We start from the raw sequence: 22522 nt of genomic DNA, 5'->3' as shown, positions 1-22522 counted from the left end.
CACCGGATATGACGTATTTTCCCCGGCGTGTTGACTTACCGCACGTCCTCCTTCGTCAACATGGCGCCGATGTTGGCATCGCTGAAATGTGGCTACCACATTCAAAAACGAAAGTTAGCCCTGCTTCTTCGACAGACGAGCTCATATCACCTTTGGAGTAAAAGTGGCGGTGAGAATGGGACGGGCCATAAACGCCAGAGTTCATATCAAGTGAGTTTACGACTCGGCTAGCTGGAGAGAGAGGGCACTGTGTGTTTGATGTGAGAGTCACCCAGGCAAGGACAGAGATGGAAAGTGGCTCTAACTAACCCTAACTCTCAAGGAAGTTCATTGATAAAGTCTGTGTTATTTGTTTTTGTGCCAGAGAGGTGAATGTCATGCAAATATATCAGTGAACTATCTGTGACGTTCATCGACAGCCAGTCCTTCGTGATATTAAAGTACAGCCATTAAGAGTTTATCTCAACACAACATCAGCTGACAACAGTGTTACTATATGCAGAGTAAGTCACAAACATTAGACTATTAACCTTTTAAATTCTGTAAAGTCACAGTGGTGACAGTCACGTGGTCTACAAGTCGTCAGTAAATGTTGGATAAGATGTCCCACCCACCAGACCTTAAACCTGATGTAACTACATGTGGACAGTTTGTTATTGATTGTTTGGAAACTTCGTCACTCAGCTACCTGCTCAGGTTCTTGTTTAAAGTGACGCAGCAGCCACCTTTACATAGGTTATAATGTGTTTCTGAAGTTTGGTGTTTTTATACCTTCATGGTAGTGCTGCTCGATTTTTTTTGGCAAAAATCATTATCTCGATTATTTTGATTGATATCGAGATCACGATTATTGAACACTATTGATTTTATCTCATCTAGATCACATGTTTTAATCAAATTTAAATTGTCTTAACACTTAAAAAAAAATCAAGCAATAATTGAATATATATATTATATATATATATATACATCTATAAAAACAAATAGATTAACTATGTTTTTGAGGTAGTAGTGATTTAATCTTGTGGCCAAAATATAACAAAAAAAAAAACTGAAACATTTTCGACACACGACAAGATGATCACAACATGGCACGAGGAACAATAATTGTTTAATTTCGATTATCTTGTTCTCGTGATCGTGGAACGATAAAAGTGTCATTGTAAATTGTAACTTGATTAATTGCCCGGGCCTTCTTTACGGCAGAGGCAAAGAAATGTTGCTTAAAATGTATTCTCCTCTACATATGTCCCCTTCGTTGTCTTTTGAGCTTAAACTGGGTCTACCCCGGTGTTATTTACATAGAGAATAAGACCACGCCCTAACATTTACACAAGTATATGGAATTGGTTTACATACTTGAATGAATTTGTTTTTAACTGTGCTGTTTATACAGTGTTTGTTGACATGTTGTGCTACCTCAACATACTAAGAGAATGTTTTGCACTGATAAACTTTCCTCAAGCAGATAAAAGTCTTATCATACCCACCCACTAAAATGGGGTGGGTATGATAAGAAAAAAATATGCATTTTTGTAAGAGCATTAATTTACACTTCAAAAACCACCAACAAAATGTATTTTTTTTATCAATCATCAGTCTTTGTAGACGTGTTAGTCGTCACTTCATTACTACTGACTGTGCTTAAATTCTGTCACTTTATCAAGCTCACAAAAGTCAACCTAAATAAAAGCATTTCTGCACATAGTGTCACAATTTTAGAAGCTTTTTGAGCAAACATTGCATCAATTGATTTCATGTCAGTTAAAACCAACTTGTCCTCGTATCGTTTATTTGTTCAGTATATGTCCCCAACCCCCGTGTAACCTTTACACCCTGAACTTTACTTGTGAGCTTTTTGGATCGAACATGTAGGGAAGAAAAAGTTAGATCTTGTTAGTTTGTGTTGTTGTTGTTGGATATATTTGCTCTCTTATTGAGTTTTCGGTGTTTTTAATAAGTAAAACATTCATAAAAAACAATCAGCAGATCTGAGAAACAACAGTGAATAAGACTCCTTGTGTATTTCAGCTGAGTTCCCCTTCACACCTACGAACAGCTACATGGAACACAGGGAGGAGCGACAACAGTCGGCAGATTCTGGAGGCAGCAAAAGTAAGTCTTAAAAAAATAGAATTGTTAAGTTTATTTTATCAAAACTGAATGTATGACAATAACATCATATGGTGTGTCCATAGTATTTGCAGGTTACAAACAAAAGAACATGTTGGCACGGAAATGCCGGAGGGAAGCTGAACGCAGACCCCAAAAATGTGGTGAGTAAAGGAACATTTTTTTAGCCTTTGGTCATTAAAACTAAGGACCAATAATTTTGTTTATACACACACACACACAAAAAAAAATGCAGTCCTTACTGGCCTCCCCAAAAGAACCACAGAGAAACTTCAGCTCATTCAAAACTCTGCATCTAGGATATTAACTAGAACCACTCTGCACTGGCTTCCGGTAAGTTTCAGAATAGATTTTAAGATCCTCCTCCTTGTATACAAAGCCTTAAATGGAACAGGACCAAGCTACATTACCAACTCTCTTGACCACTATGTGCCCTCAAGGAGTGGTACGGAGAGAGTGGTTCTGTTTGAGTGTAATAGTCAACATATAGGACGGCATATGTTGAACAGGCATTTATAGGGTTATGTTTCACTGCTTTTTTTTTATGCCATTTTAAATTTTATTTCATGCTATTTTATTATGTTATGCCCATTGTATGTCTTATTCTGCTGTAAAGCACGTTGAGCGGAAATACTTGGATGAAAGGTGCTTTACAAATAAAGTTTATTACTATTATCTTTGGCTCTGTGAGATGAAAATACAGATATTTCTAAAGCTACCAAAGCTGAAAGCAACACCTTTGCTGATACCCATTAAAGTCCTCTGTCCTCCAGGAGGAGATAACGATGCTATGATGGTCACTTTTGGTTCGGATGGAGTTGTTCAGGGTTTCTCAGGCGTATGTGCTATGGGTTAAAAAAAATACACCACACTCTCTAATATACTACTACTAGTTTGATAACAGTCTAAATGTTTGAATAAGGATAATTTTAGATTAGGCCTTTGACATTGACAAACATTACAAATGTATTATTTGATCAATTATTTAAGCACTCATTTTTTTTTTTTTTACCATGGATACATCTGTGTAACATTTTCAAAAGAAAATAAAAATAAATGTTAATCTCTTTGTTGACTATTTTACGCTTTCTATCCGTGTGAACAGTTATTCTACTCCTTAGCTGTAGTATGACACAGTACACAGATTCAGACCTGAACTATTCAAACATGATGTAACAATAAACTGATCAATTAAGCCTCTATTTTTCTGTCTCCTGTGCCTATGTCACAGGGACATCAGTAGTGCATTACATTTTTAATCTTAATCCTCTGCGCAGTGTAACATATTGCTTGATTGTTTTTAATTAAAGGCAGGTGTTGGGCACAACTCTGTCGTTTGCTCGAAGCCTCCATATTGAGTGGATTAGAGGAATTACTGGATATTCTTTGGCCTGCAGAGAGTCCCTGTGGCAGGTGTATGGTGGAGCGTGGGTAAACAGCCATGTTGGCACCAGTGCACTCTCAAACTCAGCTGGGGTGACAGCCCAGGTGTCTCCTGGGACTTGTAGTGTCAGACTGGATCCCCGGGTCCACCTGGAGATTCTGCTGTCATTGCTGCTCCCAGATCTCCCACGGGACTCCCCTTGACATTTGATGTTCCAAGTGGATGCCAAGAGAGCCATGTTTATTTTTTTATATTGTGATTGTCCCACTGAGAGCAAGATGGAAGTTACTTGCCAATATTAGCAAACATATGGTATTATGTTAACATTGTAGTGCAGTAAATAGACCCGAATGTGACGGCACAGACTTGTTTTTCATACTAATAAGCCTGTGATTTAAGAAGAGTCTTTGCTTTTGTTTTCTTCTCACCAGCTGAAGGAGGTGAATTCAGCCCAGATCCTGTCTGCGATGCTGTCTTACGTGTGGCCGAAGGATAGGCCAGACCTGCGAGCTCGTGTTGCCATCTCACTGGGCCTGCTAGCTGGAGCCAAAGTAAGTTTACAGACAATGTCATGGCTGTGAAAGCAGGATTTGTTCCTTTTTCATGTAAAGCTGTTTACTCGCGTGTTTGATTTGTAACAAGCAGTGTTATATGAATGCATACAACAAAAATCACGGCTGAAGAAGATATATTTCTAATTTCAAACTATTTACCATTTAGGAAGATGCTCCAATCTTTGTTCCATATTGACACATTTTGTCTAATTTTGTTTTCTCCATGGTTGATTTCTTCCACCCTAAAGAACACCTCTCTGACATGATGTGCTCTCTGATTTAACTCAGAACCACTTTTTCTCAGATCAACTTGGACCAGATAGGAAAATAAAACACTACAAAAAGCTGTTATATGATATACTCAATTAAAAGATTGTTGTTTTACAGGTTTTACAGCTTTATCGTAATTAATCGTAATAATAAAAAAAGTGTCCAACAACAAGTGTCCTGAAACATTTAATATGAGAGCAAATAATGGAGCTCTGATATGAAATGATTTAGAAAAGCAAAAGATACTCAATGTTTCTCTTTTTAGGCGCAGGCACAAATATTGATCACATCCATGTTATCCATGACTTTCTTAAATTTATCAAATGTGGAATGATCAGAGAAAATACTGCCGATGACCAGGTTGCTTCTAAGTCGGCAAACTCAAACTTTCTATGAACTTTCTTAACATGGTTTCAAGTTTCCACTCATCATCAAAACAAGTCCAAGTTAAAGAGTATTTCATCATCATTTTAGTTTGGTTGTTTTAGTTTGCTTTGACTTATTATGAAGTGACACAATCTGATCAAATGTTATCAGGCTTTGGTATGAACAGTGCACACAGTCAATAAAAGGAATAAATACATACTGTAAGAGAGCTCTGCTGAGCTGCAGGGCCGCACAGTGAAAAGCAGCACAACCTTTACACAATGAAATCCAGTGAAAGAGAGAAGAGAGTATCCAAGGTCGCTGCTGACGTCAATTAACCCACAAGGTTATTATAGTTCAACTGTTTAAGTTCAAAATGTCTCTGAAGCAATTGAAAAGAATAAAGAAATGATGACTGCCTTCATGCTGGAATTGTAAAAATGGGCACAACAAGCGTCACTCAGGTTTAGTAAAAAAACATGTTTTGCAGCAAAATATTACATTACTAGCTCACGCAAATGGATATCTGATTTGTTTTTGTTTTTTGTCAGCAGCACTTCATTGTGTTTGGCACCTATGTTAGAAAAGCCTGGTCATGTGGTGCTTTACCTTTATCTTGTTTCTAAGCCTTGACACTTCGAAATTAACGCACAGGTGAATGAATCTGCCAGTGTAACATATCAGCTCTAATCATGGCTGCCTAGATCAGCTTGTTGATCATTTTTAACATTTTTAACTAACTTACAATAATGATACATGGTTGATTTGACTGACCTAGCACAGTGTTGTAGAATTTAAGTCACGGCAAATTGTCCAAACACAAGGAAAAAGCCTCTGTGTTTGCTCAGGAATATTTTCTTGTTGAATCAAATCTCTCTGCATTAGCCGGCCATCAAAGACCATTTGGAGCTCAGCAGTGGCTGCTACTCCGTGTAAAGAAACTGTTTATAACTAGCAGTGTTCATTTAAAAACAAACCTATTTTATAATTACAAGTTGCAAACATCAATCAATGCATGATGTATTTTCTCATTTTTTGATGATGTGCTTTAATTTGCACCCTGGAAAACAATCACAAATCCAACGCTCCTAAATAAGCATGTACGGCTGCCGCTCAGCATGGCTGTGCATGTGTGTGCTGACATGGAGAGAACAGACACACATGCAATCCAATCTTCTCCTATTTTCCTGCTTGGCTGGAGTTAGCCTCAATTTCCCCAGTTTGTCTGCTTGAACTGAAACCACCGGCAATATGGGGGCAATTTTTAAATCAACTGAATAATTGTGTGGTTACAGTGTATCACACCAATGCTCTCCAGAGGTGACATTTTCATTTTGAGTTACTGATATAGAAGCTCTTACTTTTGTTGACTTCAAGAAAAGCTCCCTGTGTCCGTGTGCATGTCAGACTATAAGCTAATTCTAATAGCCTGAAGCCTCCTCTCCACTACATGATACAGTATCTCTACTATGAGAGGACACTAGGTGGACATGGTGTTGATTTAATCTCCAGTTTGCTGTTTAGGCAATGAAAGAGCACTTCCAACCTTATCATGTACTAGTGGTACCATTAAGGACATGTTTTTCCCCTGTGATAATAGGCCCAGGCTATTTTTTTGACATGTTCAGTTGTCTTGGTAGCAACGATATTGTTTTTCCTTGAGGGACCCTGAGGACGTCTGAGTATAATACCCAAGTGTATAAAGCGAAAACCCTGGAAATGCAGCTATGAAAGCATAAATGGTGCATTATTTGGTGCCCTTTTAAATTAACTGGGTAGATGCTGGTTTATTTTTTTTACACATTGTTTATATATGATAGATTGAACAATTAATCTATGATATCAAGCAGAGCTCACAGGAGTAAAGAAGCAAAAAGAGAAGTTGAGAGAAAAAAATCCCCCCCCCCCCCCCCCCCCCCCCCCTTCCCAAGTGTCAGGGGGTTGAGAGGTTCAAATGAAATGGGTTTCATTTAAAAATGCTGTGCGGTGTGCCGCTGTGTTCTCTGGTTGTCCTAATGTGCAGCAGACCGCCTAGCCTGAGTCACACAGCTGTCCCTGTGCTTTTAATTAGCCTAAATAACCATTTCAATTCCATTAGCAGAAAGCACCAGCCACCTCAGCAGCATCAGCACAGCCACTCAGGAAGAACACACACATGCACACTCCCACAGCACACATGCATGTATACATACAGTACATGATCTTAAAGGTGCCTGAATGTGTTACGTCTGTTCTACTGCCTGACAACAGTGGGGATTCATCTTTCTAAGAATACTGGATACATTTAGTGGAGAGGCAGTACTGAAGGACTAGAAAGTGATACTGGACTATGTTGAGCATATGTTTTTCTAATAGGCTATTTGAAAATGTTTCTCCTCTCTCTCTCTCTCTTTTTTTTTTTTTTTTTTGCCATTCTCTCTCAATGTTCCCAACCTCCCCCTCTGCCTTCACAGATCACCAATGTGACGGTGCCCTTCATGTTTAAGTATGCAGTGGACGAGCTTAACCAGATGTCGGGACACATGCTGAACCTGAATGACGCGCCAAGCACTGTGGCTACCATGGCAACGGCCGTGCTGATTGGCTGTGAGTCCCAGACTTGCGTTGCACTGGCAGGTGCCGCGTTCATCAGAGGGGGACTGCGGGACTGCCTATTATCTGCATGCTGACCTTTCCCAACACATTCATATCAATGGCACTCCGCAAACCTCTGAGTCTCCCTGGCATTATTTACATTATGCGCGCCGTTCTGCGTCAAAGTTCACTTCTATCAGCTGATGCGGTGCTCTTGTGAGACCTGACCACTTTTCAGTTTGAAACCTGCGTGCTCCCAAGGCAAACACAGCTAGATACATTTCTAAAGCAGTAGGCAAGAAATTGCTAATGTCCTTTAGGAAGTGGGCAGATATTTTGTAATGTTTTCCAAAGGCCAGAGATGTTTCTTTCATTTCAACTCTAGAGAGCTCCTCTTTTTCTCTCCTCTTTTTCCAAACGGGCCCTGTAACCACAGGAGGGGTCGAGGGAGACATGCAGTGTGACATAAAGTTGTTCCTGATTAGAGGTTTTTTTTCACTAAGCTAGTGATGAAAAGCTAAAAAAATAAATACAGTGAACCTGACACCCTCTGCAAGTCACTCTGGCCTTGAGTGAGATCAGTGCGGATGCAATGTACACTTAGCCCTGTATCCACTTATTTTAATAAGCACACTTAGGTCCTGCACATTAATGCTGCCTGTGGAATAATTGGAGCATATGAACAGAACTTCAGACAGGATTGATTAAGACGACAAGGAAGAATGACAAGAACCTCTTACAGAAAAGGATTGTAATTTTTTCCCCCCTCTTCGTGACACTCAGGACCCGGCACTTGGGGCCCTTGGTGATGAGTCTAATTTGGCTGAAAGGGTTTCGCAGTGCTCATCCTACCTTGTCAGATGTGGACACATTGTTCATTAGATGAGCATTCCTATTTAACGCCACATTACAGCCACACGAAGACCGGCAGACAGAGCGATTATTGCACTGACTTTGGTCTCAGCGGACGAGTCGTTTATTCACACAATTTGGTGAAATTGCCAGCGGAAGACCACATGTCACTCAGACAGTCTAATATTAATTTGTGACAGTCATGCTATCGGTTTGCTTGTTTAACAGTTCATGAAAAGTGTTGACTTTTCATGGAATTACATCTGAAAATTCTACAACTGACAAGCTTTAAGGACTGCTTTGACATATGCAACAACAAATTTTGAAACTGAAAAATACCTTTACCTAAGAGAATCTGTTGCCTGGTTTAAGCCCCTCCTCATAGAGACGAGCCAGAGAAACCCAGTCTCAGACAATGCTGAAACTTAAACAGCTCAACTTCTTGTCATGGAACTCTTATTAAAACCACCATCCCCCCCCTCTTCTATTATTTTCTCACACATGTAGCCCCATCCCCACCACACACTCACTGAACACACTCTTGTACACTCAGATACCCTCCCTCCCCTTCCTCTGCGGTGTGCAGGCCTGCCATGGTAGTGATGCTTCAGACAGCATCCTGCTTTGTAATTACAGAGGCTCTGGGAGGTTTCTGCTGTTGCACTGCAGTGCTTGCAGACCAGAGATGATTTGAAAAACCTGGCCTGCCATTTCATACAAGCCTTCTCCATTGAGAACTTGACATCCCTGTCTTATCTCAATATTGTATTACAGCTTCCAAGATAGGTAAGGTAGTGGTCAGATTATTTTTTGCTGCTTCGTATCACTTGAGAGCTGCATCATGCACGTCTGTGTTTGTGACGAGGGCATATATTCTCACTTTAGAGCGCCCGGGCACACTGTCTGTACCTCCATGTTTTTCACAGCAGGTGTGCTAAACTCTACGTCTCCTCTGCTATCCCAGATGGCGCGTCACGGGCGTGTGCAGCCTTCTTCAACGAGCTGAGGAACACTGTGTTCGGCAAGGTGGCACAGAGCTCCATCCGACGCATCGCCAAGAACGTCTTTCTCCACTTGCACAATCTGGATCTGGGTTTCCATCTCAGCCGTCAGACAGGAGCCCTGTCCAAGGCAATCGACCGCGGCACACGGGGCATCTCGTTTGTCCTCAGTGCACTCGTCTTCAATCTAGGACCCACTGTCTTTGAGATGGGACTTGTCAGTGCCATTTTGGTGAGTCTAATGGTGAAATCCACACATAAATACTAACTTTTTCTGGTTTGTATTTTATTGGGTTTTTTTAAAATTCAGGATCCTCTATCACCTTGACACTCTTCACAGCAGATTGTGTGGAAATCTCAGCGATAAAGTCACATTTACATTCTAAATGGAATATGAATTGCCATGAACCTTTGATGTCAACACAGAGCCCATTAGTGTCAATGATGAATCCCAAAGCTTTGCAGCAGCTTAATTTCCTCCTGTGGAGTATGCCCTGAACAGATGCCTCCTTCCTCGGCTACCGCTGAAAGATGGGCTCGTCTATAGCTTGGTGCTATTATTCCACTCTGGACTATGTTGGCTTGCCTGTAATGAGGGCAGACTCCATTGCCCAAATAGCTAAAGCATTAGCATGATTAGTTCTTTTAGTTTCCCCTCCATTTGTAACACTCAATTTCATAGCAGAATGGTCAAACACAGTACGTGCTCAATATGCCCTCTGACTCAAAAATTGGGGTCCAACAATATGATGTGGTGGTTTGATTTTTTTAATCAAAGAAATCTGTTGAGTCACTGAGTTTAAAAGAAGATATTTTCTCACTCTGCTTTTCTCCTCTGCAGTATTACAAGTGTGGCGGGCAGTTTGCAGCAGTGGCCTTGGGTACCTTATCAACATATACACTCTTCACTGTTCTCCTCACTCAGTGGAGGTAAAAAAAAAAAAAAAAGGATATTTGAACCAGTCCTGTGTCTGTCGTCTCATCACTTGAAAATGTATTCAGTAAATTGCTCTGCAGCTCTCTGTGCTTACAGTAACAATGTTCACTTGTACGCTGAAATGTGTTTTACCTGAATGTGCACATGTCTCTGTGCACAGGACTCGTTTCAGGATAGAAATGAACAAAGCAGACAATGAAGCTGGAAACGCAGCTATTGACTCGCTCCTAAACTACGAGACGGTTAAGGTGAGATCCAATCCCCTAACAACCACATGCGCACACACACAGGCATACAAACACACACACACTTAACATACACCCCACCCCTTCCATCAATCTTCTTTTATCTCCTCCTTTCTTGTCTCTTTCATCTTTTCACTTTGAGCCAGGATTATTGACAAAAACAAACATTTACTCGTCTATGATAATAGTGTTTCACTGGCATGATTGTCACTGTCAAAACTTGCTTATTAATAAAAGAAAAGCTTTTCTCCCTCTCACCCCCCCCCCCTCTCTCCCTACCTTGCATTTTTGTTTGTCACCACTTTAACACACAAACTCCATATCATAACAAGTGCAAGCCAAAAGTAAAAGTCAAGTTTATCTTTTGGACTAAGAGAAGTGGGGTTTATGGCTGAAAGGACAGAAACAAGTCACTGCCAATATCTGCTCTGAGTTTACTTAAAGATCTCCCTTTAGTTATTACAGAGCAGTATCACATCAACATAAGACTTCGGACCACGGGTAGGGGTCTGTTTTTGTATCATTTAGATTACACAGTGTAATAGCATTCTAGTTATTCCTGTAGACATTAAGGTGGACTATGAGCATACCTCCATAAGGTTTGGGTTTTATTAACCTAGCACTGCACAATATTGACTGATCATTCTATTCTCGTGATTATCAAAATTTTGCTGTCAACCCATTTACACACACATTTGACAAACTCATAATATCCTAGTTTTTCACTCTCACTCTTCCTTGACCTAGTTCTCTGTACTGCTCTTATTATTCCCTCTTTGTTATTCTCACTGTAATCAACAATGACATATTTAATACTGGTCACTCAGGGCTAAACTCCTGGTAAAGTCAATGACCCACATTGTATCTCAGTTATAAGTAACACTTTAATTTATTGTACTTTATTGTGGGCTTGGGGAAATGTGTCTTGGAAACCGGTGCTGCACATTTAGCCGCCAGTTGATTAAAAAGACGCCTCACAGATCTGATGTGGGGTGGATGCAAAAATTGATTTATACTTTTCTCAGTGGCACGGTTGTCCTGAATGTTATCTTTAGCTGTTTAAAGCCTCTTTCTAGGTAACCTCATTGTAAAACTTAAACAAGTATAATCACCATCCAATTTTGGGTGCTTCGTCGGCTGCCCCAGATATATTTTGGTAGCCGTCTTATTTTCTTCACCGTATTATTTTTTTGTGTCCTGTTTTCCTAAACGTTTTGTGTTATTTTGTGTCATCTGTGCCAATGTGGCCGGATTTAGCATCACTCTGAGCTGTGAGTGTGCATATGTAATTAGATCTCCGCCCACTCAGAAATCCGTTCCACTTTCACAAAGGGCTGGATGAGAACCTGAACATGGTGCCTTGCACTGCTACTGTTTGTCCTCCATGTGCTACTTTCTCTCTCTCTCTCGTCTGATTTCCTGCATTTTCCTGTATTCAAATCAGTGGCAAGCACAGCACTACTGCTGTTAGCTGGAGAAGCAAATCGCCCACTTAACCAGAGCAGAGGAACAATAGTGTTAACTAAACAAACAGTAATATTAGGTAATTGGCAGCATGGAGGAATGGGTCGTTGTTGTGCTCATGCTGTAGTATTATGAGTTTGGCTGAATTCTGAGTTGTTGTTTTTTTCTGTAAATGATAGCTGTATGTTCCGAACAAAATGAGTGCTGCTTGTGTGGTGTGACACTGAAGAGCTTCCAGTGCTCTGCTGGTAGGTGTCTGTGTAAACTGCTACAGATGTAAACACACAAGCTGACAACAATGCCAAGTGCCAATCATGAATATTCTGCAGCACTTCTTATTTAACTTGGATGGAAGTTGAGGCTTTCCCTACATTTATGATTGCCCTATATGTTCTAGACTTTTCTTTTGCCATAATCACTATCCTTTGCCAGAGCTAGAGAGGCACTGGATTTCTTCTTATCACCCTCCACATCTTTTAAGATCAGTGGGGAGGAGAAAAGGAAACAGAGACATGAATAGTGCTTTTGAGGCCAACTGAGACCCAGACTATTCACAGAGCGGTCACTGAGAACAAATGCAGCCTCGAGGCAGGCTGCACTAAAGTGTCTATCTGCCTGACACTGCTCTCCATGCTCCCTTAACCTCTAACCCTAACCATATTTTGTATTTCTCCATTCCCTCCCTCAACTTACACTTTCTCTCTTTTTGTGAAATTTTGTGCCATGCCCTTGCCCTTCACCCCCACTCTCCCTCGTTCTTTATCACTGCTGCAGTACTTCAACAATGAGAAGTATGAAGCTGCGAGGTATGATGAATTCCTGAAGATCTATGAGTCATTCTCTCTAAAAACCACGTCGACACTCGCCATGTTAAACTTTGGACAGAGCGTCATCTTCAGTTTCGGCCTCACTGGCATCATGTTGCTGGCCAGCAAGGGTATCGCTGCAGGTAAGTGTGTGTGTGTGTAAAAATCATTCTTTCAACATTCATAAACCATATGAGAATTTGATAGCAACCAGCGGTAAGGATAGAAAATACCTATCAACTGACCTGAATTTACATCTCCATGCTCACAGTCTGTGTCCACAGCACAATAGCCAAAATGTGCATTTGGACATAAGAAAGCTTCAATCACCCAGCTCAAAACAAAATCAAATCGACAGATGAAAATTACAAGTAAAACCCTGACTGAACTGGATAATAGAAAGTAAATGAGAACAAAGCACAGCAAGCATGAAAAAGTGGCATGAATAGAAAATAAATTCGCTGTGATGCAGAAAATGAAATCACAGTGGGTGGAGATGGATTCAGAGTGTAACACGCTTTGTCTGCTTTCACAACTTGAAAGGAGAAATGGTCAGGGTGTAATATTTTTTTTTCTTCTTAGACCTGATATGCAAAGATACACCGAGATTATGTGCATTTCTGTCGTGTAGGTACGATGACCGTGGGAGACCTGGTGATGGTGAACGGCCTGCTCTTCCAGCTCTCCCTCCCGCTCAACTTTCTGGGTACAGTGTACAGAGAGACCAGGCAGGCCCTCTTAGACATGAACACTCTTTTCACCCTGCTCAGTGTCGACACCAAGATCAAGGTAACGCGTCAACCTGACATGCACTTTTCTTCTAACCTTTAAATAGTAGAAGTAGTAGAAAACAGTGCGGGTAAACTAAAAGATGATAGAAAGTGAAATGAATGTTCATTAAAAATCTAAATGCAAGAGTAAACTCAGACTATAAGGGCTTTTACTATCATGAATAATTGCACAGGTGAGAAACGATTTTAACACAGCTCTGACTTATTCATGACAGCGTGACATAAATATCCTGTTTGCATGTGCTGTAAAAAATTATAGGTTGAAGTCAAACATGATAATTACGTGCTTGAAATGACTCGGGTGCTTCCTCATGTATTCCCACTCAGCGAGTCACTGCATCGGTGTGATCTATATCAGGATATTATGCCACATTACTGCAGAAATGTGATTGGTTGATCTTTGATTTGCAAGGCATATATTAACCAGTTTTGATCAAATGCCGTTTCATTTATCAACCCATTATGTGGACTGACTTTGTAGTGTGTAAAAGGCTAGGTATCAGTACACTCTGTTTCTGAACACAAACTGTTTATTTGCCTTCATCATTTCTTTCTGTGAGGTTTTACAAAAAACAGTAAACAATGGTTGTTGCGTCTGTGTGGGTTTGTTTCATTTTTCATGGGGATGTGATCAACCCTGCTTTAGTATTATATGACAGTTTGTATGTGTGTTGTTGTCGGCCTATTTGTGCAGATCATTTTCTCAATCAGTGACAGAGAAAACCGGTGCATATCATTTGGTTCTCCAAACAGTGAGTGACTAAGCATTGTTGTGGAAAAATGAGTTTAGCTGTTCTCAATGTTCTGTTTTGGTATTTTTATTAATGACTGTGGGGTTGTTTTTTTGGGATTCTGTATTTTTTTTTTTTAAATGCCACTTTTTATACACAGACTCTTGTGCAAAGTGCTGTCATTCTCAGCACCTCCTTTACGTTTCCACAAGGCTCCAACTAACAATCTATAACTTCTCTTCATTTACACATGAATAATTGTGTTTATGAAATAAAGTAAAATATGCTTATGATATTCCATTATGTTTTTATATAGTCAACAGTCCACAGTAGATCCGTTTATTGTCAAAATAATGTATTTATTTATTGTCTATTGTTTATTGTCAACTATAAAAAATAGTAGACAATTATGTAATCTTTCGATGAGCTTATCAATAATCAACTTTAGTTTCAGTTGTAGTGCCCTCTTGAGACCTCAGTCTTCAATTTAGGATGATGACAATGCAGGAAATTTAAAACCTAACTTGTCGATGTACCTCAAGAACGATTTTCAAACTAAAACCTGTTCTTAAGATTAACTATTCAGAATCCAGCCATTTTCAAAGAACAGAGTCTTAACATGCAGGTCCTCTGATTCTTCAGCGTCATTACTACATTTTGTGTGTTACATTTTATCGCATTTACCCCCCCTCCACCGCCCCTTTTTCTTTTACACAACCCGACAGCCTGCCTTGCGTCAGAAGAGGACATTTAAGTGCAAATGTGCGGGTGCTGTCTAACACTATGAATGTCACTCTGGTCTGCAGCCTGTAATTACAGTAGGAGAAATGAATCTGTCCAGTTATTTTGCACTCATCAGTAATACTCCTCTCCATTGTGTTTCCCCGAGGAATGGCGCTGCCCAGCAGGCCATTACTGTGTCAGTGTTTTTTTTTTTGTATGGAACACATTGGCCTATTATGCAGATGTAAAATAATTTGAACCACCTCCCCACCCCTACCCCACACACTTAAAACTGCCCCACAAAATAAAAAGTAAATGATTTTGGCTTTTTTCCATATTGAGGGTGTATGTGAAATAATCTGTTTATACTAATGGACTATGTTAGTTATTTGTATTAATTGGCTGGGGTGGATTGGAAGTGATTATGTTGCTATTAGGCAGCGTAGAAATGGAGCAGAACAGGCTTTTACTCAGAGAGTAAGGACAACTCTTTATTCACTGCTGACCTTAGCTCATCTCAACACTATGGCTCAGCTCGGTATGTTCTGTAACTTTTCATGCCTATTGATTCTTCAGTTGCCATGAAGGGCAGTCAGCGTGTGAAGATTCTGAAGCTCTTTTGAAACGACCTCTCAAATTTGCTCTGCTTTATGCAGTGCGTGTTTTTTTTCTGTGCTCCAGCATTATCCCTCTTGACAAGGTGTTGGAGTAACATTGCATCATGCCAGGCCTCGTCTGCCAGTGGCTGATCTGCACCAGTCTTCTTTCTGTTCGTTTTTTGTGTGTTTCAAACCTTGTTTTGTTTTTTTTTTCTAGGAAAAGGATCTCGCCCTGCCATTAGCCATCACACCACAGGAGGCCACCATCCGCTTTGAGGACGTTTATTTTGAGTACCTGGAGGGCCAGAAAGTGTTAAATGGGGTATCCTTCGAAGTGCCTGCTGGGAAGAAGGTGGCTTTAGTTGGTGGCAGCGGGTCAGGGTAGGTAACCTTAAAAATACACCAACCATCAAACCTTTAGCCAGGTGTGTGTCATCTCATTTGTATGTGCAGACTGTCTTATCATCGATATCATCAGCAGCCTGTGGGGGGTGCAGCTCACAGACAGACTGATGCTGACGATTGGTTCCACGTCTGTTTACAGGAAGAGCACCATTATGCGGCTGTTGTTCCGCTTCTATGAGCCCCAGCAGGGGAACATCTACATAGCGGGGCAGAACATCCGAGACGTCAGCCTCGACAGCCTGAGGAAGTCTTTGGGGGTCGTACCACAGGTCTGAAGCCCACCAACACAGTGATTTAAACACAGACAAACAATAAAAAAGCAATTTAACACCACATCGATCTTACTATTTGAAGCCTATTTACAGATAGTGAAATGCACATGTGTCTTCAGGAGTAAATTAAATATCATTGATAATGACATACAACAAGGGGGCAGCATAGAACAATGTTACATTGCTGGTTAACAGCAGCATCAGAAACGAGCTGAAATCAGTTGTTCACTGCAGTGAGCTCAGAGGCTCATCTGAACAGATGGTACATGAACAGTATTTTTTCTCATTTGTGTTTTTTCTCCCTCCTACCCTTGTCTTTGGATCTGTGGTCCTCATTTCTGTGTCTGCTGCAATAAAAAAATATTCTCTTAAGCCTAATGTTTTCTCTCTCACTGTGCTGTTGTTGTCAGGATGCTGTTCTTTTCCACAACACCATCTTCTACAATCTGCAGTATGGGAACATCAACGCCACACCAGAGGAAGTGCACCAAGTGGCGCGCCTAGCAGGCATCCACGATGCTATCCTCAGGATGCCCCATGGCTATGACACCCAGGTTGGGGAGCGGGGCCTCAAGCTGTCAGGTTTGCAGCACTTGTATGAACACTGTTGAAATATGGCCTCCTCTGCAGAAGCAAGAAAATGCGCTGTGTGTTTTGTGTTTCCCTTGATAGTTCGCTCAACTTAAACATTTCAAAGTTACTGGTGGATTCGACTATTCCGTTTTTACTGGCTGCTTATAACTAAATGAATCCACACAGAGCTGGCAAACAACATGTATTGTTCTAATATAATATATTTTTTCAATCCAGTTCATCATTAATGATGAATCCAGAAAGAATCATATAGTTTTTTAATAGAATTAAAAGAAATCATTAACACTAGACCCTTCAAAACGCTTCCTGTCTGATTGAGGTAAAAGAGAGAAAAGCAGCATACCTAAGTTTTAGAAGCTGAGACCAGAGGATGTTCAGCAGTTTTTATTTAATAAGTGAATACAAAATTAATTTGATCAAAACGATTGCTTATAATACATCATATTATTTTGTAGCTTTAGTAAATCCATTTGTTCAACTAAAACTTAAGACTGTCATAATTGTTGTAGCTGAATTACCAAAAAACATTACATAGTATGTTATTAAACACTACTGAATACCTTTGCATAATATATCCTGATTAATGATCTTTGGGTATGGAATTTAGATTTTTGATTGTAAAGAACAAGCACGGTATTTTTACGGGATTGGCTTTGGGAAAGGACGTCAATATCCTTAGAGAAATACTTTAGTTGTGACAGAAGATAATTATTATTATTTTTGTAGATTTATTGAGAGACTTAATCTGAAGTTGCGCATTATTTTGCCCTCCCTTTCGTTCAAAAGTATAAACTTGTTTAATGGTATGTTTCCTCTTTTGATGTGCAGTGATTGCGCATCACTGTGTAGTATTTGTCTCATAGCGTTACTCTGCGAATCATTTAGCCCACATAAACACACAGTGTGCGAGCACTTTCACTCAGCATTCCAGGAGCAATTACTGGCAGCACGGATTTCTTTATGTGGAGTGACTGAGTGAGTGAGAGAACGGACAAAATAAAGACATGACTAACTTCTCATTAATTTCACTGCTGCTGTATGTGACAGCTGCCAGTGAGTTTGTGAGACGAGGAGGGGGGCAGTCTGGGCTTTGAGGCTCCTTATTTTCTTGATTGCTGTTTTCCTCTGCCAGCAATATTTGTGTCTGCTGAACATCGCTAGCTTTCAAGAGGCTACACACGGTTCATGTGAAATGAAGGCCGGTCAGACCAGACGCAGTAGAAGAAGTCTTTGCCTCTCGCTAGTTTTTCTTCTCAAACAAATACATTTGAGTAAATAGTGTGAAATGGCCGTAGGACTGTTGTTTCCCCCTGCATGTTGGTCTCTCTGTTAGAGGTCATTTTTCTGATAAGGACCGAAGTGAGACCAGCTTCATCTTCCCATGTTTTAAACCTTTTGCTTCAGCCTGATTTGCTCTTACGTATGACGTATGATGTTTTGTTTCAGGAGGTGAAAAGCAACGTGTTGCCATCGCCCGTGCAATCCTTAAGAATCCACCCATCCTCCTGTATGATGAAGCAACATCCTCCCTTGACTCTATCACAGAAGAGGTGGGCCCGAAACACACACACACACACACACTCGCGGACATGCATGCTTAATGTACCCACAAATGCCCTCTTTCTGCTGAATTATACTGTAGATAGACACCTTATCTAGTGTTCTCATTTAGCAGAACAAACACCCACTCAGTCACATGCTATAGGTACACAATAACTCAGCTCACTCTTGCGTCACTTACCTGCTGTGACATACACACACCCCTCCCACCCCCACGACACACACACACACAACACCCCCATGTTCTCCCCTGCCACCTGCCACTGTTTTCTCCTACTTAATCTCCAGCTCAGCCCAAACCCCACAGTCTTTGTAAATGTTACACTTAATGAGAAAGCCCGCTCTGAACTTAAGGGGAAGAAAAGAGGGGCAGTAGATGTTCTTGTTCATTGAGATTCTCTGTAGCTCCTCATCACGATGTTGTCTTAAAATTATCATATGTAAACAACGAAGAGAAAGCATATGAAGGTGAGCGTTCCCAACGCAACATCTTATTGACTTTTCATATATATCCTGTCATTCATGCACTTTTCTTCTCATTGTTTTCTTCTCTTTTGGATTATTTGATACTCTTGTCTGGCTTAACAGAGTTATTGAGTTATCTTTCGTGTGCTTCCAGAACATCCTCAGTTCAATGAAAGAGATGGTGAAGGACAGAACATCGGTGTTCATCGCCCACAGGCTCTCCACTATTGTCGACGCGGATGAGATTATAGTGCTCAATGAAGTAAGAACTCATCCACTTTATTTTTTTTTACTTGATCTCACACCTTCACTGATTAACTGTTCCAGCTGTAATGCCAGGTTCAGAAGAAGCAAATAATACGACGGTTCAGAGTTCCCCGCGTTTATCAGGCGCCAAGTTAATTGCCAGTCCAATTAGATGATTTTGCGTTGAAGGGAGGGATGTTGACCCGACCTCTGTGTGACGCTAAGCACACTGCATCTGCCAGCAAACAAGAATTTAGCAAGAAACCTCTGTTTTTTTATGCCACTCTTTTTTTTTTTTTGAGTTACCTCTCCACAGTGTAAGTGATGAAGACATGCTTTGTTTAGCTTTTCTCATTAACTTTAACAACAACAGGACACTGTCAGTAGAATTGAATGTATTATTTTCTCCATAAGGGCTCATTAAAGCAGTCAGACTCGACTGGCTGTTTTGGTCAGATGGCGTGTCTTGTTTGTCTTGGTGACTAATAATGTATGGGCCAGCTTCCCAGATACTGATGAGGCCTTGTGCAGAACTAAGCGTGTCTCTCAGTGCTTATTGCCGTTCACTTAGGTTATCTTTACATTTCATGTTCATGCATGTTAAAGTCAGGCTGAAGCCCGGCAGACGCTGAATGCTTTTTAAAATAATGTGAATGAAGTGAATCTCTTTGGTGCTTGGAATTGTATTCAAAGTCAGGAAAAAAGAATCTTCAGTATTTGATGGTCTCTGAATGAGGTGCTGTTTAGCCAAAAAGGCCCATAATAGAGTCAGTTATTATCTGGAGAGTAAGAGTTGAAATGGTATGTATCAAACATGAAGTGACATTTCCACCACTGCAACAGTCAGAAAGGATAAAATAAAAGCGTTTTCTTTGAACTGCGGGCATACAAGCGTGTGGTGGCTCCGTGTTTCCAGAGTCAGATGGCAGGGATCAGAGGGGTCGTGGCGAGGAGGCATGTTTGCCTGTGATGTCGCCATGGCGTTTACTGGTGTCACCAGCAGAGGACTGCCTGGGGTGCTCATTAAAATAACGAGCGCAGGCAAGTCACGTGCTTATCTTGGGTGCACTAAAGATGATGCCAACACCTCTGCATGCTCATGGGAGGTGGGGGAAGAGGAGGGGGGGGGGGGGGGGTGCCGTCGTTTGTGTTTGAATGTGTGGGAGGGATGTGTGTTTGTCGTGTGTGGCTGCATGTGTGTCTATGAGTCTGTGTTTTTGCAAGAGAGAAATTGCAACATTTGTTGGGGAGGCGGCAGGGATTTTAAGGGGGAGCTGACTCCGCGGAGAGTGTGGTCATGAAGAGATGCTAACAGTAGGACTGTGTGTTCATGGCCTCTTTGTTCTAGCTTCGCATATAATGCAGCCATTTTTAGTGGAAGTTTAGGTTTCATATGCTTTGTTCTTTATATGATCCCCTGCTCTTTTCTTCCTGCCAGGGTAAAGTGGCAGAGCGAGGCAACCACCAGGCCCTCCTCAGCATTCCGGGCAGCCTGTACGCAGACCTCTGGAACACTCAGAACAGCAAAATCCTCAACAACAGCAAAGGTCCCCACGATGCGCCGGTTGAGCGTCTCTCCCAGAAGGAGGAGGAGAGGAAGAAATTGCAGGAGGAGATCCTCAACAGTGTGAAGGGCTGTGGGAACTGCTCCTGTTGAGAGGGGGCTGCCATATCTCCACACCTCGCCATCCCCTCACAGATAGCCTACTCTGGAATCTGCTGGAGTCTGTGCAGTATTGGGGAGGGAAGCGGCATATGGGTACTTCCCCTCTGCCCACACCCACTGCAGCCGAGCCCCCACCCATGTGACTACCCCTCCTCCTACTCACGTGAATAAAGGCAACCGCTCGCCAAAGTAAAGGAGGAGGAGCGGAAACGGGGAGCAAGTGTGTTTAGCACTGGCGGCTGTCCAGCAATGGAGCCTGTATGCCAGTTGCCTAAGCTGAAGCCAACCATAAGAGACCTCGTATATCACATACGTGTGTGTAAGACATCTGTTAGTCAACATGGCTGCCCCCCCCTCCTCCACATTTTTGACATCAGGTTTGTTGACATCTCCCATTGCACTGGAAACAGATGAGAGTATATGTAATGAAAAATTAAATATGCCTTGATAATGTTCCAAAATTTGTATTGATATAACTTTTTAAATTATTTTCACATAAACGTAATCTCTAGTTATTTTTTTATTATAAGGTTGTGCACTTACTTCAATTTATTCTGGGATTAGTTGATCAGTTTAACGACTGCATTATAAAAATGGCTTTGCAGCATTTTGTTTGAAGAAACCTATTTCAAAAAGACTTCAGTGGAATTCAGTGGTAAAGCACATTGCCCATGTCTGTGTTCTCAATGCATGTTCTAAATATATCAAATTTGGCAGATACACAAGTATTTTCGATGAATAACAACATAATGTGAGTGTTTCGACCCATGAACATACAGAACAGCTCCCCAGTGAATAAGCAGTATGTCACAGTCACACTGATATAAATATCACACTCTGAGAATGTCAAGAAGCACCTTTAATAAATCATGAATGATTTTCGCCACATTTGGAGGCACTACTTGAAAGCCTCCTCTGGGAACATTTTACAGTCATATTGAGCCTTGGTTGGCAGACCTCTTCCATCAAAAACGTATTCATAGAGACTTTGTGAAAATGCTAAGACAGCTTTTTGGATTGTATAAAGTGAACACAAAGACTTTGTGCTGAAGGTTACATGTAATTGTTAATATTTAAAAACTGACAGTTCATGTAAGTCCTCTGAAGGCTGGTTTGGCTTTGATACACATATGTTGGGAACTTTGGTATGTTATTGTATCTATATAAAATATTGTGTCTCGTCCTAAACACTGATATGTAAAACTTGTTTTTAATATTCTGGATTACGTCGGCTGAGTGAGTACACAGAAAATAAATGTTGAATCTTGTTGAAATAATAAGATCTCCACGCTGTTTGATGTGTAGAGCTGAATCAGATGATTATTTAAATTGATTTATTTTGTGGGGGCTTTTTGTGCCTTTAATGGAGAGACAGGACAGTGGATAGAGTCGGAATTCGGGGAAGAGAGAGAGGGGAATGACATGCGGAAAAGGAGCCAAAGGCCGGACTCGGAACCTGGGCCGCCCACCTGGAAGACTATGGCCTCCATACATGGGGCGCGCACCAACCAATGCGCCACCAGCGCCTCATATGATTATTAATTATCTTACCACTGACACCACAGAAACAGATAGGTCAGATAGTAAATAAGCATTTAAAAGTGTTTAAATCAAGGGTTGTAAATTTTATTTTATTTTTTAAGCCAAAACACATTCCAACATTTCTGAATATGTAAACAATTAGATTTTGAGAATTTCTTCACAAAAATCCTGCTCTATCTAATGCACTGGACTCGGAAGTGGTTAGTTAATGTTTTGTTAAGTGTCTCAAAGACTATATGTAACCAAACTATTATATAATGTTCACTGAAACAGCAATTTTAAATAGCTTAAATACACACGTGTGAGTATAACTGACAGAAAAAAACAATTTAACATTTTGTT

At 40.8% G+C, this 22522-nt stretch overlaps 1 protein-coding gene across 1 annotated transcript; it reads left to right on the top strand.

Moving 5' to 3' along the window:
* Positions 1–19: 19 nt before the first annotated feature.
* On the top strand, positions 20–21918 carry abcb7 (ATP-binding cassette, sub-family B (MDR/TAP), member 7). Its single transcript, XM_061047800.1, has 16 exons — positions 20–210; positions 2032–2115; positions 2199–2276; positions 3949–4068; positions 7161–7293; positions 9098–9366; positions 9976–10064; positions 10232–10319; positions 12555–12729; positions 13218–13375; positions 15648–15811; positions 15975–16104; positions 16518–16689; positions 18148–18251; positions 18881–18988; positions 20411–21918. The coding sequence occupies exons 1-16, from the start codon at positions 61–63 to the stop codon at positions 20627–20629; spliced, it is 2241 nt and encodes a 746-aa protein (XP_060903783.1). The 5' UTR covers positions 20–60; the 3' UTR covers positions 20630–21918.
* Positions 21919–22522: the final 604 nt, after the last annotated feature.

This window comes from Labrus mixtus, chromosome 10 (assembly GCF_963584025.1).
Source record: "Labrus mixtus chromosome 10, fLabMix1.1, whole genome shotgun sequence".
NCBI lineage: Eukaryota > Metazoa > Chordata > Actinopteri > Labriformes > Labridae > Labrus > Labrus mixtus.
The sequence above is the reverse complement of the archived record's forward strand: the minus strand, read 5'-3'. Positions and strand labels throughout refer to the sequence as shown.